Consider the following 22,155-nt stretch of genomic DNA (forward strand, 5'->3'; position numbering starts at 1 on the left):
GTTTCTCTCTTTTCTCTCTTCTTTCCCATACCCAACTTAGCTCCACACATCACAACATCCCCCCCCACCTGCCTATCTGCACTGTGCACTGAACATTGTATACCCAGGTAGCACAGGCACGGCCTACCGGAACTTGCCCTGCACTGGCCCCTGGCCTGTCCTGTTGGCCCCAGTACATGCCACAAACAACTCATCCCAGCCCCTCCCCTTTGGCTGGACCTGCCCTGCTGCACCACAGCTGAACAACTGGCCCTGTCCATTGGACAAGGAGGTGAAAAGTATCATCCAAACAGACAAGCAAACGACAAAGAATGCACAGCCCACATGCTCAGATGTAAACAAATAAAACAAAAAAGCAGGACGAAACAAACAAATCTAAAATCAATAAATAAAATAACTATGAATGTCCTGAAGACAGCAGACAATATCAAAACATATGAAAAAACAGGACAGGATGGCTTCAGTAGGCATCCAAAATAGAACACCAGATAACTTTCCAGCAGAAGAAAAGGCACTGGAACTACCTGATAAGGAATTCAAATCTCTAATATTCAGAGCTATCCAATAGTTGAAGCAAAAGGCAGACAAAAATGAGGAAAAAAATAGACAAATTCATGGAAAAGACAGATAAAATCATGAAAAATACAGACAAAAAAATGGAAGAATTCAGGAAAATAATACAGGAACAAAATGCCAAAATAAATTCACAACCAGAAATCATACAAAAACAACAATTAGAAATCCAAAAGATAAACATAAAAATTTCAGAAATGGACAGAGTCACAGAAGATCTGAGGAGCAGGTTTGAAACAATGGAAGACAGGAGTGAAATTGAAGACAAATACTTGAATACCACTCTGTTTGAGGAAATATCAGAGAAAAGAAAAAAGAAAAATGAAGAAACCCTGAGAATTATGTGGGATACAGTCAAAAGCAAAAATCTGCAGGTGACTCACGTTCCAGAACAGGGGGAAGAAAACAGAAAACACAGAGGATCATTGACAAACTGCTGACAGAAAACTTTGTTAATATCATGAAGATGAAAAGCTGACCATCCAAGAAGCTCAATGAACCCCATATAGGATAGACCCCAAAAGAAAATCATCAGGGCATATCATAAACACATTTGCTAAAAGCAAAGACAAAGAATCCTGAGAGCAGCTTGAGAAAAATGAGAATTCACATACAGAGGAGAAACAGTAAGACTAAGCTCTGATTACTCGGCAGAAACAACGCATGCAAGAAGGCAATGGGATGACATATATAAAACCTTGAAAGAAAAAAAATGCCAGCTAAGAATAACACATCCTGCAAAACTTTCATTCAAATATGATGGTGAAATTAGGACATTTCCAGATAAACAGAAATTAAGGGAATATGAAAAACCAAACCAAACTTACAAGAATTACTGAAGGGAGTTCTTCGGTCTGAGAACAAACATCAGACCACAGCCTGAATCTACAACGCAAGATTGCACGAGCCAGATACCAACCTAGGAAATGAACTCTCAAGGATTAATCAAAACTGAAAGATTTACAACAGGGAATCAGAGAGGTTAATCTGTAAATGACGACAATGTCAAAACAATAAAAGAGGGAATAAACAGTGTTTAGGTATAGAACTTTCTAATGCAGAGGAAGGCAAGGCTGTACCAAGTCATAAAAGACTGGTTCAAACCTAGGAAGATAAGAGTAAATTTCAAGGTAACCACAAAGAAAGTTAAGAAACCTAGTCATCAAAATAAAGAAGAAAAACAAGAAATCTCAGTAAAAACAAAGTATATAAAAACAAAAGAAATGAAAAAAAAAATTCCACAAAAGGAATTCAGCACAGGAAGGTAAAAGGAATAAAGAAAACATCAGCACCACAAACAAAAAGCACTACAAAATAACAGAAATAAACTCACACCTATCAATAAGTACACTGAACATAAATGGCCTAAATGCACCCATAAAGAGACAGAGGATGACAGAATGGATAAAAAACAGGATCCATCAATATGCTGTCTGAAAGAAACGTACCTTAAAACAAAGACGTAAATTTATTAAAAATCAAAGGGTGGAAAAAAATATATCAAACAAATGGCTACCAAAAAAGAACAGGAGTGGCAATACTAATCTCAGATAAAATAGACTATAAAACAAAATCCACCATAAAAGACAAAGAACGGCATTATATAATGGTTAAAAGACAATCCGTCATGAACACGTAACCATAATAAATATCTAGGCACCCAACAGGGCTCCAAAATACATAAAACAAACTTTAACAGCATTTAAAAAAAGAGAAATTGACAGTTCCACAATAATAGTAGGAGACATCAACACACCACTCTTGGTAAAGGACAGAACATCTAGAAAGAAACTCAACAAGGATCAGAAGATCCAGAGGCCACAATCAGCTAACTTGAACTCATAGACATATACAGAACCCTCCACCCAACAGCTGCAAACTACACATTCTTTTCCAATGCACATGGAACGTTCTCCAGAATAGACCACATCTTAGGCCACAAAGCAACTCTCAACAAAATCCAAAACAATGAGATAATACCAAGTATCTTCTCTGATCACAACACCATCAAAGTAGAAATTAACAACAGAAAGAGCAAGGAAAAAAATCAATTACATGGAAACTCAATAATACCCTTCTTAAAAATCACTCGGTAAGAGAAGAAATCAAAAATGGAATAAAAAAATTCCTCTACTCAAACGAGAATGAAAACACATCATACCAAAACCTTTGGGACACAGCAAAGGCAGTGCTCAGAGGTCAACTTATAGCAACAGATGCACACATCAAAAAAGAAGAAAGGGACAAAATCAAAATATTAGCTACACAACTCGAACAAATAGAGAACAGCAAAAGAAGCCCACAGCCACCAGAAGAAAGGAAATAATAAAGATCAGAGTAGAAATAAATGAAATAGAGAATAGAAAGAATCAACAAAACCAAAAGTTGGCTCTTTGAAAGGGTCAACAAAATCAACAAACCACTGGCCAAACTGACAAAAGAAAAACAGGAAGGGATGCAAATAACCCAAATAAGAAATGAAATGGGGACATTACAACAGATCCAACTGAAATAAAAAGGATCATAACAGAGTATTATAAAAAAAACTATACTCCAACAAATTTGAAAACCTAGAGGAAATGGAAAAATTTCTTGAAACACACTACCTACCCAAACTATTACAAAATGATGTTGAAAATCTGAACAGACCCATAACAAGAGAAGAGACTGAAAAGGTAATAAAAAAAACACCCATCAAAAAAAAAAACCCAGATGGCTTTACTGGAGAATTCTACCAAACATTCAGAGAAGAGCTTACACCAGTACCACTCAAACTATTTCAGAACAAAGAAAAGGAAAGGATACTTCTGAATTCATTCTATGAAGCCAGCATAACCCTGATACCAAAACCGGGCAAAAACGCCACAAAAAAAGAAAATTACAGACCAATCTCTCTCATGAATATAGATGTAAAACTTCTCAACAAAATTCTAGCCAATAGAATTCAGCATCATATCAAAAAAAATAATATACCATGACCAAGTGGGATTCATACCAGGTATGCCAGGATGGTTCAACATTAGACAATCAATCAAAGTAATCCATCACATAAATAAAAGAGAAGAAAAGAATCATATGATCATCTCAATCAACGCAGAAAAGGCATTCGACAAAGTCTAACACTGATTCCTGATAAAAGCTCCCAATAGGTGTAGAAGGGAAATTCTTCAACATAATAAAGGGCATCTATGCAAAACCAACAGCCAACATCATTATTAATGGAGAAAGGTTGAAAACAAGAAGAAGACAAGGATCCCCTTTATCACCACTCGTATTTAACATTGTGCTGGAAGTCCTAGCTAGAGCAATAAGGCAAGACAAAGAAATAAAAGGATCCAAACTGGTAATGAAGAAGTAAAACTGTCCCGATATGCAGATGATATGATACTATACATAAAAACCCAAAAGACTCCACGAGAAAACTACTGGGACTAATAGAAAGATTCAGAAGAGTAGCAGGATACAAGATAAACATACAAAAATCAGTTGGATTCCTATATACCAATAAAGAGAATGATGAAAAGGAAATCAGGAAAACAATACCATTTATAATAATCCCTAAAAAAAATAAAGTACTTAGAAATAAATTTAACCAGGGATGTAAAAGACCTATACAAAGAAAACTATAAAACACTACTGCAAGAAACCAAAAGAGAGCTACATAAATGGAAAAACATACTATGTTCATGGATAGGTAGACTCAACATTGTGAAAATGACAATTCTACCCAAAGCAATTTACAAATACAACGCAATCCCGATCTGAATACCAACAACATTCTTTAAAGAGATGGAAAAACTAATCATTAACTTTATATGGTAAGGGAAGAGGCCCTGGATAAGTAAAGCACTACTGAAGAAGAAGAATAAAGTAGGGGGACTCACACTACCTGACTTCAGAACCTACTATACAGCTATGGTAGTCGAAACAGCCTGGTACTGGTGCAATGACAGATACATTGATCAATGGAACAGAACTGAGAACTCAGATGTAAATCCATCCACCTACTGTCACCTGATCTTTGACAAGGGTCCAAAGTCCATCAAATGGGGAAAAGACAGTCTCTTTAACAAATGATACTGGCAAAACTGGATATCCATTTGCAAAAAAATGAAACAGGACCCATATCTCACACTATACACTAAAACTAATTCAAAATTCAAAGACCTAAATATAAAACCAAAACTATAAAGATCATAGAAGAATAAATAGGATCAATGCTAGAGACCCTAATACATGGCATTAACAGGATACAAACCATAACTGACAACACACAAACTCCAGAAGATAAGCTAGATAACTGAGATCTTCTAAAAATTAAACATTTATGCTCATCAACAGACTTCACCAAAAGAGTAAAAATAGAACCTACACACTGGCCAAAAATTTTTGGCTACGACAAATCCGACAAAGGTCTAATCTCTAAAATCAACAGGAAAATCCAACACCTCAACAATAAAAAGACTAATAATCCAATTAAAAAGTGGGCAAAGGAAATGAACAGACACTTCACCAAAGAAGACATTAAAGTGGTTAACAGACACATGAGGAAATGCTCTGGATCACTAGCCATTAGAAAAATGCAAATCAACACCGCAATGAGATACCATCTCACCCCGACATTACCGGCACAAATTAAAAAAACAGGAAATAACAAATGTTGGGACAGGCTGTAGGGAGACAGGAACTCTTATGTACTGTTGGTGGGAATGCAAAATGGTACAACCATTCTGGAAAATGATATGGCACTTCCTTAGAAAGCTAGAAATAGAAATCCCGTATGATCCAGAAATCCCACCCCAGGAATATATCCTAGAGAAATAACAGCCGTCACACGAGTAGAAATACGCACACCCATGTTCACTGCAGCATTGTTCACAGTAGCAAAAAGATGGAAACCTAGATGCCCATCAACAGATGAATGGATAAACAAACAATGGTACATACACACAATGGAATACCATAAATACAATAAAGAACAATGATGAATGTTCGAAGAATCTCATAACATGGATGAATCTGGAGGGCATTATGCCAACTGAAACAAGTTAATCACAAAAGACAAGTACTGTATGAGACGACTACTATAAAAACTCATGAAAAGGTTTACACACAAAAAGAAATAATCTTTGATGATCAGGAGGGAGGGGAGGGCTGGGGATGGAAAAACACTAAATAGGTAAGCGGCAGGTAAGTGGTAACTTTGGTGAAGGGTAAGACAGTACACAATACTGGGGAATCCAGCACAACTTGTACAAGGCGAGATCATGGAAGCTCCATAGACACATCCAAACTCCCTGAGGAGCCAAATTACTGGGCTAAGGGCTGTGGGGGCCATGGCCTCAGGGAATATCTAGCTCAATTGGCATAACATAGTTGATAAAGAAAATGTCCTACATTCTACTTAGGTGTGTAGCTTCTGGGGTCTTAAAAGCCTGTGAGCAGCCATCTAAGATACTCCACTGGTCTCATACCTTCGGGAGCAAGGGAGAATGAAGAAAACTAAAGACACAAGGGAAAGATTAACCCAAAGGACTAATGGACCACAACTACCATGGTCTCCACCAGACTGAGTCCAGTACCAGTAGATGGTGCCTGGCTACCACCGACTGCTCTGAAAGGGATCACAATAGACGGTCCCGGGCAGAGCTGCAGAAAAATGTAGAACAAAATTCTAACTCACAAAAAAAGACCAGACTTACTGGTCTGACAGAGACTGGAGAAACTCCGGAGTATGGCACCCGTACACCGTTTTAGCTCAGTAATGAAGTCACTCCTGAGGTTCACCCTTTAGGAAAAGATTAGACAGGCCCATAAAACAAAACAAGACTAAAGGGCACACCAGCCCAGGGGCAAGGACTAGAAGGTAGGAGGGGACAAGAATGCCAGTAATAGGGAATCCAAGGTCGAGAAGGGAGAGTGTTGACATGTCGTGGGGTTGTTAACCAATGTCATAAAACTATATTTGTACTAACTGTTTAATGAGAGGCTAGTTTGTTCTGTAAACCTTCATCTAAAGTACAATAAACAAAAAATTTTTTTAAATTACTAAAAATCAAAAAAGCCAAATTGTTTCAAAATAGGGGATTGGGGATTGGTTACTTAAATAATGGTATATTCATGCAACAGAATGTTATGAGGTCATTAAATTAAGGTTATAAGAGAAAATAGAAGATGTCAACGTACTTATACAATAGTAAGTATAAAATATTGTAAAATGTGTACAGTGATTTCATAAAAACTATATACATACATCACAGATAATGCCAGATGCCCCCAATATCCATTCTCCCCTTCTTTTCTAGTAAAATAACTCAAATTTAATTTATAAGAGCAATACACTCACCTCAAAGACTACATTTCCCAAATACCTTACAGCCAGATGTAGCCAATGAGATATAAGCAGATTTATTATGTGGGACTTCTGGGAAGGCTTTTTAAAGGGAACTGGCTACAAGAGATGCCCTTTTTGTCCTTCTGCCTTTCCTTCTTCCTGCTATCTGGAAAGCAAATGTCATGTTTGGAGCTCCATGAGCCATCTTGGACCATGAAGAAAACTTCAGGAATAATATCCTGGCTAGGATGGGAAAGCTGAAAGATGAAAGGAGTCTAGGTCCCTGATAATACTATGCCACCACTATACCATCTTTAGATTGCCTTCTCCAGATTTCTGTTATATAAGAGTGAAATAAACTTCTCTCTGATTTAAGCCATTAAATATAGTATAGGATTCATAAGAAGTGGCTGGAAAGGTATACTGAGGCCAGACTGTGAAGCCCTTTATGTATTAACTTATATATTAACTAATTTATACAATGTAGAGTAATCAAAGTTTTGAAGAAGGGGAGAGACAAGGTCCTTGCTTTAGAAGATCACCGTGGTGGTGGTGGTAAAGAAGAAAATACGCCTAGGAGGCTACTGCAAAGGGTGAAGCAAGAGCTGATAAGCTGAAGAGAGCCTTGACCACGGCAGGAGGCACGGGAATGAAGAAATGGTAAGCAATGAAAGAAACGGTATGGAGAATCAACAGATCTAAACCAGCTGGTATTACTGTTTATAAGAGACTTAAATCTCTGTTCTGAAATTCTAAAATAGTGGTTCCCAAATTTCAGTCTACAGATGTATGCCAATCCATGACAAAATTTTTACTGATATACACCAAAATGAGAAAAGTAAGAACAATACCTAGTAAGACTGCCAAATACCCTTTCTTCTAAAGGATGGTCCTTATTTTGAGATTATGTACTTTATACTTTTTGTGTTAATATGTCCTTTTATAAAATAGTGGTGATAGTAGTTCTTTTTTTTTAAATCATAGCACAACAACATTAAAAGCTGTCAAATCCATGTCAAACATGACCAGTATTCCATATGTTATTCGTGTTATTGTATTATTCCACTTATTTTAAAAAATCTTTATTTTGTCAGTAGTAACTAATGGAATTCAGATCCTTTCCTTTGAAAAACCAGGGCCTTTCTAACTGCTGGTAAAAAAAATATACCTATCAGCAAGATAACAAAGAAAAATATTCCCATCTCCCCTAAAGCTGAAGAGAAAAACAATATTCTACATTATAAAACTGTCTTTACAAATGTTATTTCCAATAAAGGAATCTTTTAAGTTATCAGACTTCAGAGACTGTTACCATGTTTGTGAAAATAACCTTTTACTTCCAAAATGTCTGTAATTCTTTTACTTAATAAAAGAATAGCAGTGGTCTTCCTAAATAATGTATTGCCCTGGTAGTATTATTTAAATTGAGATCTATTTTCTTGTGTTGTTATTGTTAGTTGTCATCAGTCAAATCTAACTCACAATGACCCTGTGTGTGCAGAGTAGAACTGCTCCATAGGGTTTTCAAGGCTGTGACCTTTCAGAAGCACATCAGCAGACCTGTCTTCTGAGGCACCTCTGGGTGGGTTCAAACCGCCAATCTTCCAGCTAGTAGTTGAGTGCTTACCCATTTGTATCACCCAGGGACTCCTAAGATTAATAGCAATAGGTTTTGAAAAAATTCTACTTGGGTTTATTTTAATGCTATTTAAGAGTTTGAAGTTCAAATGCATTAGCCATTTTAAGATTAGTTTACTGTTTAATTTCTGTAAAGATATTAGTTTTAATGAATATTACATGTTAAAGAAAAATTATTTTTCAACGTTTTTTAAAAAAACATTTTAAAGTCTATCAGACTCTTAATTTTTTTAAAACCAATCTATAAATACACATTTATTCCAAAGGAAGTGCCTGGACTTATAGACATAGATGTAGAGATAGAGATAGAGAGGTATGAATGTAGATCTAGATCTTGAATAACAAAAAGATCCTTAAACCCCAGAGAATGTCTGACACTTTGAACCATAAATTATATTAAAAAATTTTAATACACACAAAGACTATGGTCAATCTTACGGAGTTTGCCGTGCTTTACTAACTACTAAGTAGGAAGAAGTGTCTTAATCCCTTAGTACAACAGTAGGATATAGTGCTTACATATTAGACTACATAAATACTTACACACTAGAATACTTACATAGTAGAATCTCTTTCTTGAGGCAAGGTTGCCTCAAGTGAAGCTGAAGCAGCAGAAGGGGACCTAGGATACAATCTATAACCTTCACTTGGAGCAATTATCTGCCTACCCAGAATCCTTCAAAATGAAGAAACATAGAGACAAAATTAAGCACCTTTACCTGGCAACTACATACACAATCTAGGTATTTTTGGAATAAACTTCATGGTTCTATAGAGAAGTCCAGTACATACTTAGTTTGATACTGATTAAGAATGATTCTTCAAAAAAAAAAAAAAAAAAAAAAAAAAGAATGATTCTTCAGAGAAATGTGAATCCAGAGCCTTATTACTCTCTTCCAAAGAATGGAGATGGAAAGATAAATCTCCAGCACCAGGAGATAAAAAAAATTCAGGAAAACTGAGTAACAGTTCTTTAATTTGCCCTCCATCCTCTATAATAATTTTCACTATATCAGCCAAAATGGAGTGAAGGCCAGACTAAATTAGTGAAAACTGAATTACATTCTTAAGAACTTGAACTTTATAAATTTTAAGTATGTGCAGCGAGTGGCACTGATATAGTTCCAAAGAGAAGCTCCCTAACAGCCTATGTCTGCTTTTAAGTACACATAAGAATTTACTTGTAGACAACAGTGCAAACAAGTACATTTTCTGACCACCTTGTTTAGAAGAACTCTTTGGACAGCCACAACACACAGATCTCAGCTTCAGGTACAGAAACTGTTTTATTCGATTACGAAGACATATTGGTAGCTATGGAAACTCCAACAAACTTCTACCAACTTGAGTTTTCTCTCAACTGATGTTTTATACAACAATGGCCTTTTTTACGTTCATTAAAACTATGTCATTCAAGGGGGAAAAGGCAGGAGGCGACAGGAAAGCTGGTAATGGGGAACCCAAGGTTGAGAAGGGGAGAGTGTTGACATGTTGACCAATGTCACAAAACAATATGTGTATTAATTGTTTAATAAGAAACTACGTTGCTCTATAAATCTTCATCTAAAGTACCATAAAAAATATTATAAGCTATGAACAATAAATTTAAATCAGCATCGTCCAAAAAAAAAAAAGAGAGAGAGAAATATAACAACAAAAAACTATGCCATAAAGATTTCAGAATACAAGGTTTTTTGGAAATCCACTTCATCATCCATGAATACAAGTCAATTCTGGGGCTTCCCTACCTGAGGTGAGGAAAGCTAGATGTCCACTGTTGGCACTCTTCTTGAAGACTCTTCGTATGTATGCTCAACTTCTTCTCATACAAGAGATCATCTATGGCTGTGAACATTGCCTGGACCTTTTCAGTGGCGTTCTGATCAAGTTCCTAGAAGAAAATATCCCCCAAAACGTTTAGGTGGGATTCAATCTCTGTTAAAAATTACAAAGCGTGAAAGCAACTAGATTTTATTTTTTCATATTAAGCCCACTCAAAATATTGTTGAGTTTCCAGGAAAGAAGAGTAAAATTAGTGAGTTCTTAGATCTTATAAATTTTCAGATGTCCTCTCTACACATATTTAAAGAAAATTTATAGATATGTTTATTTTTTTATTTATTTTTTATGACATAGCTGATGTTTCTTAATTCACTAGCACCAGGCATTGGGATATTAAGATTATTTCTTGGCATTTTATCATGAATAACATACTTGCTCTATCATTAAGGCTCTCCCCCCTAACCTTCTGCATCCCCAACCAGACTCTGGTTCTGGATCTTTCTCCCCCAAGTAACATTAAATAAGCTCCAAGTCAGGGTCAGAGACAAGAGATAGATGAAAAAGAATTGTTCTTACACCTTTCCCCCATGAATTCAAAGAGTCATTTTATTCTACAATGGTCATTTCAGGAGTATCCTTAAACTGGGAGGTATTTTGGCCCAAGGTGGGTGGGGTGGGGGGCTCTGACGCCATAGAACCTGCACATCTCAACTTATAACTCAATAAAAATAAATGACAAAAAAAAAAAAGGGAGCCAGGTGGCTGCCCCGCTCTATGCTAGTGTACTGTATGGGGGCAGCTGCCAGGACCCCGCAGAGGTGATGCTGTACAGAAGCCCCCCAACCCCTACTCCATAGCCCAGGTAGGCCTCCACCTCCGCTCTCTGTCTTCATGTCAGCATGCTTTATCCTGGGACCCAGGAGCCCCACAGGGACCCTTGGGGCCACTCCCTCCCAAGACCCCCTCAGTACCCCCTTTCCATGATATCAAACTGTTTATTTTTTACAAACTAACATTTTCTTCATCATATAAATACTATGTTTATTATATTAGAAAATTCAAAAAGTTACCTAGAATCTCACCAAAGATGACTCCTAAATTTTAGTATACTTATTTGGTTCTAGTATTTTTCTTAAGCATAATGTAGATGGATAATTCTGTATATATTACTTTGTATTGTGCATTTTTCACTTGACAATTTGTTATACACCTGCAATCCATCCTACCCTAGCAGCCAGAGGGATGACTATAAAATGATAATCTGCTGACCTGATTAAGCTCTACTACTGCATCCATGTATATTCATGTATCCTTTTACATTCCTCTGGAAGAACAGTTACACCCTCTTCAAAAAGTGTAAGATGAGAAATATGTACTTCTAATCTAAGAGTGGAAGTCAGCTTCTACCCTGTAAAAAGTGCTTGCTAGGTAGACATGAAGTCTCCCACAAACATATTTTTAAAAATTTTCTGTACTTTTTGTTCTCAAGCTGAAGGGAAGGGGGAGAACTTTCCTAGTCCTAGTGAAACTTGTTATTCTTTCCTATTAAATGCTTTTCTTAAATTCTACTCATACCAGCTTTCTTTTGCTAGTATTGGCATGGTAAAACTTTTCCCATCCCTTTATTTTCAACATTTCGATGTGATTCTGTGTTTGGTATGGTTCTTTAAATAGCATACAGCTGGATTTTTAAAATCCAATTTCAGAGTCTGTCTTTACATAGGTTTTATCTACTTACAATTATTGTAATATTGTGTAATATTTGGCTTATTTTTACCATTTATTTTGTGTTTTCTATTTATCCTGCTTTTTCTTGTATGTTTTTCTCTTTTCCTTCTGTTGCATTGAGTTCTCCTTATTTCCCCTATCAATTAGGAAGTTAATTATGTTTATATTCTACGAGTGGTTATATTTAAAATTTAGCATTCCTAAATAACTCCTTTATTTTTCTAGCAAAGTCTATTAAAAAAAAAAAAAAAAATTATTTCCCCGAATATTGCCTGTTTCGCATTCTCTTTCTAAAATTTCTGTTAGACATATATTGAAGAATCTTAATCCATCTTCCATGTCTCCCTAACTACTCTTCAAATTTTCAGTGTCTTTAGCTTTCTAGTTCAGGTGATCTCCTCAGTGCTATCACTGAATTCACTACTATTCTCTGAGTCAAGTTTACTTAATCCATCTTCCATATCTCCTAACTACTCTTCAAATTACCAATGTCTTTAGCTCTCTAAACCAAAAACACCAAACCCACTGCCATCAAGTCGATTCCAACTCATAGCGACTCTATAGGACAGAGTAGAACTGCCCCATAGGGTTTCCAAGGAGTGCCTGGTGGATTCAAACTGCTGACCTTTTGGTTAGCAGCCATAGCTCTTAACCACTACACCACCAGAGTTTCTGTTTAGTTCTCTAGGTCAGGTAACTTCCTCAGTGCTATCACTGAATTCACTACTATTCTCCATCACTGAGTCAAGTGAACCTTCTCTATTGAGATATATTTCAAATACTATTCTTTTCCAAGATTTTAAACTGGTTCTTCATATCTGTTCTTAAATTAAAATTTCTACCTGTTTTGTTTAAAAACCTACAATAATTTTAATGGATGCTATTCTGTCCCTTATCTTGAGGATTTTAAAAATTTAATCAACTTTATTGAGATATAATTTACATACAATACATACATTTTCAGTGTACAATATAATGAGATTCGAAAAATACATTCACCCAAGTAACTATCATCCCCATCCAGATAGAGAATACTTCCATCACCCCAGAATGTTCCCTCATGCTCCTTCACAGTCAAAGTTCTCCCAAGTCCCCCACACCAGGAAACCACTTACCTGATATCTATCACTATAAATTAGTTTCGTCTGTTCTAGAACTTCATCTAAATGTAATCATGCAGGATGTACTTTTTAGTATTTGGCTTCCATCACTTAGCAGAACATTTTCGAGGTTCATCCATGCTGCTGTATGTATTAGTAGTCATAATTTCTACTGCTGAGAGGTATTTCATTGTAAGGATATGCCACAATTTGTTTACCCACTCAATTGTTGAAGGATATTTGGGTTATTTCTAGTATTTGGTTATTATGAATAAAGCTATTATGAACATTTATGTGTAAGTCTTTTTTGGGGTATATACTTTCATTCCTCTTGGATAAATACCTAGCAGTGGAAATGCTGAGTCATATAATAAACGTATGTTTAATATTATAAGAAATTACTATTTTTCAGAGTGGGCATACAATTTAGCACTCCCATTAAATATGTGAGCATTAAATATGTGTTAAATACGTGTGAGCTTTAAATATGCTCCACATCCTTGCCAATACTAGGTATTGTCAGTCTTTTTAGTTACAGCAATTCTAGTGGATGTAAAATGGTGTATCATGATGGTTTTAACCCTGATGGTTAATGATGTTGGGCATCTTTCTATATACTGCTTAGTCATTCATATATCTTCTTTCATGGAGTGTCTGTTCAGGGCTTTTACCCATTTTTTTCAACTGGTTTATCTGTCTTCTTAATATTGAGTTTTAAGAGTCCTTTATATAGCCTGGATATAAGTCCTTGGTCAGATACGTGTGTTAAGAGTATTTTCTCCCAGTCTAGGGCTTCTCCTTTCATTTTCTTAATGGTGTATTTGAAAGTGCAAAAGATTTTATTTTGAAATGAAATGAAATTTGCAAATTTTTTATGGCTCATTCTTTTGGTGGTGTCAAATGAATGAACTCTTTGCCTACCCAAGGTCTTGAAGATTTTTGCATATATTATCTTCTAAAAAATTTATAGCTTTATCCCTTGTATTTAGCTTTATAATTCATTCTGAGTAAATTTTTTGTATGATGTGAGGTAAGGATCTAAATTAATCTTTCTGCATATGGCTATCCAATTGTCCCAGTAATATTTGTTGAAAAAAAGATCCTTTCCCTGTTGAATTGCCTTGGTACCTTTGTTAAAAATCAATTGATCGTAAACATAAAGATTTATTTCCGGATTCTAATTCTGTTCCATTGATCTATATGCCTATTCTTATGTCAGCACAACACTGTTTTAATTATCACAGCATTATATTACATTTTGAAATGGGGTAGTCTATAAGTCCCTTAGCTCTGTTCTTCTGTTTCAAACTGTTTTATTAATCTGGGTCCTTTACAATTCCATTTTAGGATAAGCTGATCAATTTCAACAAGAAAAAAAAAAAAAAAAAGCCTGCTGAGATATTGCTAGGTATGCACAAACGCACTAAGTATACAGATCAATTTGGGGAAAACTGCCATCTGTCTCTTCATTTATTTAGATTTCCTTTAATTTCTCTCAGGAACGCTTTATATTTTCAGTGTACAAATCTTGCATATTTTTGTTCTACTGTGAATTGAATTAATTTTCAGATTGCCCATTGCTAATTTATAGAAATTGGTTTTTTATTTAGATATAATTCACATACCATAAAATTCACCCTTTTATAGTACATCTGATTCCAGAAACTTTCATCAAATGTTCAACCACCTACACATTCCTGGGATAAATCCCATTTGGTCAGAGTAAATAATCCCTTTCTGTTGCTAGATTTGGTTTGCTAATAAGTTAAAGTTTTTGTATCTATGTTCAAGACACATACTGGTTTGTAGTTTTCTCTTCTCGTAATGTCTTTGTCTGACTTCAGTATCAGAGTTAATGCCTCATAGAATGAGTTAGGAACTGTTCCTCCCTCCTCCATTTTCTGAAAGAGTTTGTGAAGGATTGGTATTATTTCTTCTTTAAATATTTATGTGTATAAAAAACTACAATTGATTTTTGTATATTGACCTTGTATCCTGTGGCCTTGTTAAACTCGTTCATTAGTTCTAATAGTTTTTTGTGGCTTCTTTAGGATTTTTTACATATAGAATTCTTTTCTTGTGATATCTTTATCTGGCTTTGGTATCTAGACTCATAGAATGAGTTGGGAAGTGTTCCTCCTCCATTTTTTGAGTTTTTGAAAGACTGTTACTATGTCTTCTTTAAATTTTGATAGAAAAATAAATCAATAAATATTTGATAGAATTTACTAGTGAAGCTATCTGCACTAGTTTCCAAGAGTGAAACTTTAGTGGCTTAAAACAGAAATTTATTCTCTCACAGGTAACTATCTTTCTGGTATTCTCTGCTTTCAGCCAGGATCCACCTGACATCAGCAATGATACCCCTGGTTCCACATCCTCTTCTGAATCTGGCCTGAATTTCTGGCAGTTCCCTGGCAATATACTGCTGCAGTTGCTTTTGAATGATCTTCAGAAAAATTTTACTTGCGTGTGATATTAAAGATACTGTTTGATAATTTCTGCATTCAGTTGGATCACCCTTCTTAGAAACAGGCATAAATGTGGGTCTCTACCAGTCAGTTGGCCAGGTAGCTGTCTTCCAAATTTCTTGGCATAGATGAGTGGGCACTTCCAGCACTGTATCCGTTTGTTGAAACATCTCAATTGGTATTCCATCAGTCCCTGAAGCCTTGTTTTTTGCCAATGCCTTCAGTGCAGCATGGACTTCTTCCTTCAGTACCACTGGTTCCTGATCATATGCTACCTCCTGAAATGGTTGAACATTGACTAATTCTTTTTGGTATAATGAGACACTGTGTATTTCTCCTATCTTCTTTTGATGCTTCCTGCGGCATTTAATATTTTCCCCATAGAATCCTTTAATATCACAACTCGAGGCTTGAATTTTTTCTTCATTTCTTTCGGCTTGAGAAATGCTAAGCATGTTGTTCTCTTTTGGTTTTCTATCTCCAGGTCTTTGCACATGTCATTATAATACTTTACTTTGTCTGCTCGAGCCACCCTTTGAAATCTTCTGTTCAGTTCTTTTACTTCATCATTTCTTCCTTTCGCTTTAGCTACTCGATGTTCAAGAGCAGGTTTCAGAGTCTCTTCTGACATCCATTGTGGTCTTTTCTTTCTTTCCTGTCTTTTTAATGGCCTCTTGATTTCTTCGTTTATGATGTCCTTGATGTCATTCCACAAGTCATCTGGTCTTCAGTCATTAGTGTTCAATGCATCAAATCTATTTATGAGATGGTCTCTAAATTCAGGTGGGACATACTCAAGGTCATACTTTGGCTTTTGTCAACTTGTTCTAATTTTCTACTTCAACTTGAACTTGCATATGAGCAGCCAATGGTCTGTTCTGCAGTAGGCCCCTGGCCTTGTTCTCACTGATGATATTGAGCTTTTCCACTGTCTCTTTCCACAGATGTAGTTTGATTCCTGTGTATTGCATATGGTGAGGTCCATGTGTATAGTTGCCATTTATATGGTTGAAAAAAGGTATTTGCAATGAAAAAGTCATTGGTCTTGAAAAATTCTATCATGCAATCTCCAGCATTGTTTCTATCACCAAGGCCATATTTTCCAACTACTGATTCTTCTGTTTCCAACTTTTGCATTCCAATCACCAGTAATAGTAGTAGACTGGTTACATTCGATGGGATTAACCAAATAAACAAATATATTAAGGATAATGAGAACTAGGTTTCTCACTGTTAGAGAAATGAGTTACAAATATGAAATGGGATAAAACTAGAGTCAACCTTGTCATGTCAGATTGGAATAGAAGGAATATATATATTTCCTAGTTCTGTCCATTGAGATATCCTGGGAACTACTGACACCAGAAAAGCAATGAGCACACTTAGCACCCAAATCTTGGTTTCTAATTACTGTTCTTCACTAAGAGAAACCAGGGCTCCCTGAGGAAGTGGCTGTATCTAGGACTGAGGCAGGGAAAATACAAAATCAGCCTGGAATATCTTGGTGCCAGAAAACTAGTGTTTAAAGAAGGATGAAAACATGTCAAAATGACATAGAAGCCTGCTTGAAAGGGCTTCCACTGGCCAAATGTGGGATAATTTGAGCATCAAAATAAATAATGATAATGGTGGATTATAACCCAATGAATAAAACAGGAATCCATGAGTCCACACTGATGCAAATAAATGAATAAGTGGAAAGTTTGATGAGAAACAAGACAGATAATCTCAAAGTACTTCCCCACAAAATATGTTTTAAATACAAAGGAAAACAGAACAATTAAGGTGGAAGACACCACTTAACTAAGTTATCAAAGTGAATATCATCAATAATGGGACAAATAAAAATTGTGTGCCACCTGATAGAATGCAATGAGAAAAACAAGCTCATATATGTGATACTGCAGATTTAAGAACTGTTCCAGATTGAAGGAGACTAAACAAAAATGATAATGTGAACTGATGTTTGGCTATAAAGGGTATTATTGTGACAACTGCTGAAATTTGAATGGGGTCTGAGGATTAAATGGTAGTAACCTGTCAATTTTAATTTTCTGATTTTGATGGTTGCATTATAGTTACAAGGGCCCTGGTGGCGCAATGGTTAAGAGCTGGGCTGCTAACCAAAAAGGCAGCAGTTTGAATCCACCAGCTGCTCCTTGGAAAGTCTATGGGGCAGTTCTACTCTGTCCTATAGGGTCGCTATGAGTCAGAATCGACTCAACAGCAACAGATTTTTGGTTTTTATTCTAGCTATGTAGGAGAATGTGTTTGTTTGCAGGAAATACTAAAATATCTGGTGTAAGGGGTATCATATTGTAACATACTCTCAATTGGTAAAGGAAAAGAAGATCTTTTTACTAGCAACTTTTCTGTAAGTTTGAGATGATATCAAAATTTTTTAAATTTACTAAATTTATGCAGCAATTGCAACTTTGATCTTAAAACTGGAATTTCATTAACTAAAGATGCAACCTTAGAAACAAAATAATGCATTTCAAAGGAATTATCTACTCTGACATAGCTGTGACTATACCTGCAATGAAATGTTTATTTAATACAAGAAAAAGATCAACAATATTTACAGATTAACAGGAAACCTTGAAAAAAAATCATAATCATTGTACTAAATGTTAAAAAAAAAAAAAAAAACTATTCCTCAAAAAGTTAACTATAGACTTACCATATAACCCAGCAATTTGTCTCCTAGGTATATGCACAAGAGAAATGAAAACATATGCCCACAGAAAAAATTACACACAGATGTTCATAGCAGCATTATTCATAATAGCCAAAAAGTGGAAACTCAAATGTCCATCAACTGATGAAATGATAAACAAAATGTAGTATATCCATACACTGGAATATTATTCCACCATGAAAAGGAAGTAAGTACTGATAACATTCTACACCAATGATAACCCTTGAAAACATTATGGTAAGTGAAAAAAGCCAAGCACATTTTAAACAAGACAACATATCAGTGGTGGAGAGACTACAGATTAGTGGACTAGGCCCAGCAGAAGGAGTGGGTCCACAGCCCGGATCCATATTAACCTACAATTGTTTAAGTCTATCTCTAAGTCACAATAACTACGTCCATAAAACAAAACAAATACTAAAAGAGGGTAAGGATTGATGTTTCTTTACAACTATTATAAGTAGTGGTAAATTTAAGTAATAAAATGTTTAGAAACAATGCGGGAAAGTAAAGGAATGAAATATACTGACAAAACTAGCAAATCATAATATCCAGAACGGTCTCCCAAGCACGCCACCAGATGGATAACATACAACTCACACCATATCCCCAGGAGAAGTCCGAGCTGCCTTCAGTGGAGATTCCTGTGCCTGTATAACTCAGAAATGCAGACCTTGAATTCCCAGTGTCGGCCGATGTAATGGGTGATTCTTGTGTGATGTCAGACTCACTAAATGCATAGTCAGAAGGAGAGAAAACAGAAAACTTTTCATATTTCCTCAAATTTCTGAAGAACTAACTACTCAGCAATTTGTCAGGTGATAACTGTGTGTACTGATATATCCTCAGAGGCAAAAGTAAACAAAGAACTTGAAATTTGAGCATCGTGAAGAAGTCTACCTAATTCCTACAGAATCGATGGCAGTCATTCTAAATAAGTCTAGTAATAGTTTACAATGACTACTTTAACATCCACCTATACACTCCTGACAACTAAAGACATTTCAGAAATGTCAACAGCAGTATCTAAACACTTTTACAGTTTACCAAGCACGTATACAGATACTACCTCATCTGATCCTTGCAACAACCTGTTGATGTAGAACTCAATTAATCCCATTTTTAAAACAAAGAATCTGAGATTTAGTTCCAGGTTTTGAAACCCAGATTTTATGACTCTAAAGTTCTACTATAATAACCTATTCTTAGAGGGCTCTTTTAAGTTACAATCTCCTCTGTACTATTTCTTCAAATAATAAAGGCAGGTAATATTTACTCAACATTTATAATACACCAGCATTGTGCCAAGCTGTACAATACTTTATCTCATTTATATTCACAACACCCTATAAGAGATACTATTATCAAGTACCATATTTTTTTGCAAATAACATGTGTGTTATACTTTTTTTTTTGAAAACTGCACAATCCCCCCACGTGTTATTTTCATACGTACACTATGCCAATTTTTTTTTACATGTTGCTAACTTTGACTGACACTAAGAAGACATAATTAAACTAACTTAGTGGAGCCCTGGTGGCGCAAGTGGTGAAGCATTTGGCTGCTAACCAAAAGGTCAGCAGTTCAAATCTACTAGCTGCTCCTTGAAAACTCTATGGGGGTAGTTCTACTCTGTCCTATAGGGTCACCATGAGTTGGAATCAACTCTACAGTGACAGGTTTGGTTTGGTTTTTTTGGTAACATAACTTAATGGTTTCACTTAAGATGATCTGGTAATCTTCTTGCATTAGACTGTTGAGCTAATGCGCTATAATTATCAACTTTAATAGAAACAAACGCACAGTTTTGATTGCTTTTCCAGTTACTGGGGTACTACCAAACTCGGTCCATGACTTCTTGACCAGGGCTTATATCTTTATTATACAATTATGACCAAAAGTAACATTTTCAGGCTGTTTTTATACGAATAAGCAGGAGATTAAAGAAAATGAACAGAACAAACGAAAATGAACAGAATCTTGTGATGTACGTGTAATATGGGAGGACGAGTGAATGAGGCCAAAATTCACTTCTGGAAATGTCATGAGACGTGTGTGGTATACGCATGGGTGTGCTGTGCCAAAACTGTTTTACTTAATTTCATCATTTCTGCACATTATATGTGCAGGTGTGTTATTTAGGTGGGGGCATTATTTATGAAAAATACAGTAACTTGCCCAATGTTACTCAGCTAAGTAAGTGGCAGAGCCAGGATTATAAATCAGATGTCAGACTCCTCCTGAATCTATGTTTTTAACTACTTCAAAAAACTGCTTCTCAAAAGTTATGAAAATAAGTATGATGTTATTGCCATTACCTATTCCAGAATAAAGTACTGAAAATATGTAATAAAAATTCTTACTTCATTTGTACAATGCTAAGCTAAAAAGCTTGATATCAGTCCTAAGGTAAAAAGCAAAACCTGTGCCATTAGCAAGAGCAATAAGCAAACAAGTACACTGTGTTACTACCTTTGGGAACATGTGTCTTTTTCATGGCTGTCATTAGTGGAGGAAATTTCACCCAGTCGCTCTGGGAGGGGATGATGATGAAGAGCACGCTGCGTTAGTTCTTTCCTGTGAAAGATAAGAGAAAGTTATATTTCCTGTAAAGAAAAAATACATACTTTTCAGTAACTGGATCTAGAAGTCAGTTACCTACTTTCTGCTGCTCTAGAACTGCAATGTCCAATACGGTGGCCACCAGCATTTAAAATGGGGCTAGTCAGAACTGAGATGTGCTTTAAGTGTAAAATATACTGGATTTCAAAGTCTTAGTACAAAAAGAAGAAAAGTATAATATCTTATTAATTTTATCTCCACTCAGCTTTTGAGCCTAGGGGGGACCAGCTCATCATGGAACTGTTCTTGTTGTTTGCTGTCTGCATTCTGTGAGTAATAAAATGGTCTTAATTTGCCAACACATTAGGAGTGTCTTGTGCGTACAACTCAAACGGACTACATGGGCGTAGCACCCGTAGATGGGTTGATGCTACTGGTTGGGGTCCTCATCCTAGTAGTCTTGTAGATGCTTGAGATCTTAGGATTGCCTCTGAGACAACCTGCATGTGCAGCACAGGAGTGAAGTACTGATACATGCAACTACTTGAATGGATCTCAAGGGCATCATGCTTAGTGAAAAAAGCCAATCTCAAAAGGTTATATGCTGTCTGATTCCATTTATATAATACACCTACTCCTCACTTATCGACTATCTCATTATCTGACATTTTGCATTTACAACAATAGTAAAAAAGCTACTATCGACTATTTTGCATATTAATGACATTCGTCTGGCATCAAAGAATGCCAAGGGGCAACGCAAGAGTAATATTGGCTGTGATGGTTAAGGTTATGTGTCAGCTCGGCTGGGCCATGATTCTCTGTGGTTTGGCAGTTATGTAATGATATAATTTTACAGTTATGTAATAATGTAGTAATCCTCCATTTTGTGATCTGTTGTCCTCCATTTTCACGTAACACAGATTTTTGCATAATGACCTGTTCTTTGGAACTTAACCATAATCGATAAGTGAGGAATGAGTGTATTCACAAAACAACAAAACTATAGAGGTGGAGATCCGTGGTTACCAGAGGATAGAAACAAGAATGAGGGTTGGTGCAATTATAAAAGGCTATACAAAAAAGTTCCTTGGTGTGATGGAATAGCTCTGTGTTTTGACTGTGGTGGTGGTTACATAAATCTATAAATGGAATCAGATTGTATAGAACCACACACAAATGCACACATAAATGAGTACGTATAAAAACTAATGAAAACTGAATAAAGTCTGTAGTCATACCAATATCAGGTTCCTAGCTTTGAT

At 35.9% G+C, this 22,155-nt stretch overlaps 1 protein-coding gene across 9 annotated transcripts in view; it reads right to left on the bottom strand.

Moving 5' to 3' along the window:
- FAM149B1 (family with sequence similarity 149 member B1) overlaps positions 1–22,155 on the bottom strand; it is a 62,844-nt gene that overhangs the window by 22,942 nt on the left and 17,747 nt on the right. For 5 of the 9 annotated variants that reach the window (XR_002825135.1, XM_004383236.2, XM_023737684.1 and 2 more), the window contains exons 2-5: positions 20,801–20,905; positions 18,928–19,057; positions 10,294–10,436; positions 9,105–9,221 (exon numbers count right to left, since the gene is read on the bottom strand). Coding sequence is in view for 8 of the 9 variants with exons in the window: in XM_004383236.2 (XP_004383293.1) it covers positions 9,105–9,221; positions 10,294–10,436; positions 18,928–19,057; positions 20,801–20,905 (495 nt within the window). In the remaining variant the exon portion in view is untranslated. Of the gene's footprint in view, positions 1–9,104; positions 9,222–10,293; positions 10,437–18,927; positions 19,060–20,800; positions 20,906–22,155 lie in introns of those variants that run through there. The other 4 variants (XM_023737686.1, XM_023737685.1, XM_023737688.1 and 1 more) reach the window with 3 other exon arrangements.

This window comes from Trichechus manatus, unplaced genomic scaffold, assembly GCF_000243295.1.
Source record: "Trichechus manatus latirostris isolate Lorelei unplaced genomic scaffold, TriManLat1.0 scaffold00106, whole genome shotgun sequence".
In the NCBI taxonomy this organism is placed as follows: Eukaryota; Metazoa; Chordata; class Mammalia; order Sirenia; family Trichechidae; genus Trichechus; species Trichechus manatus.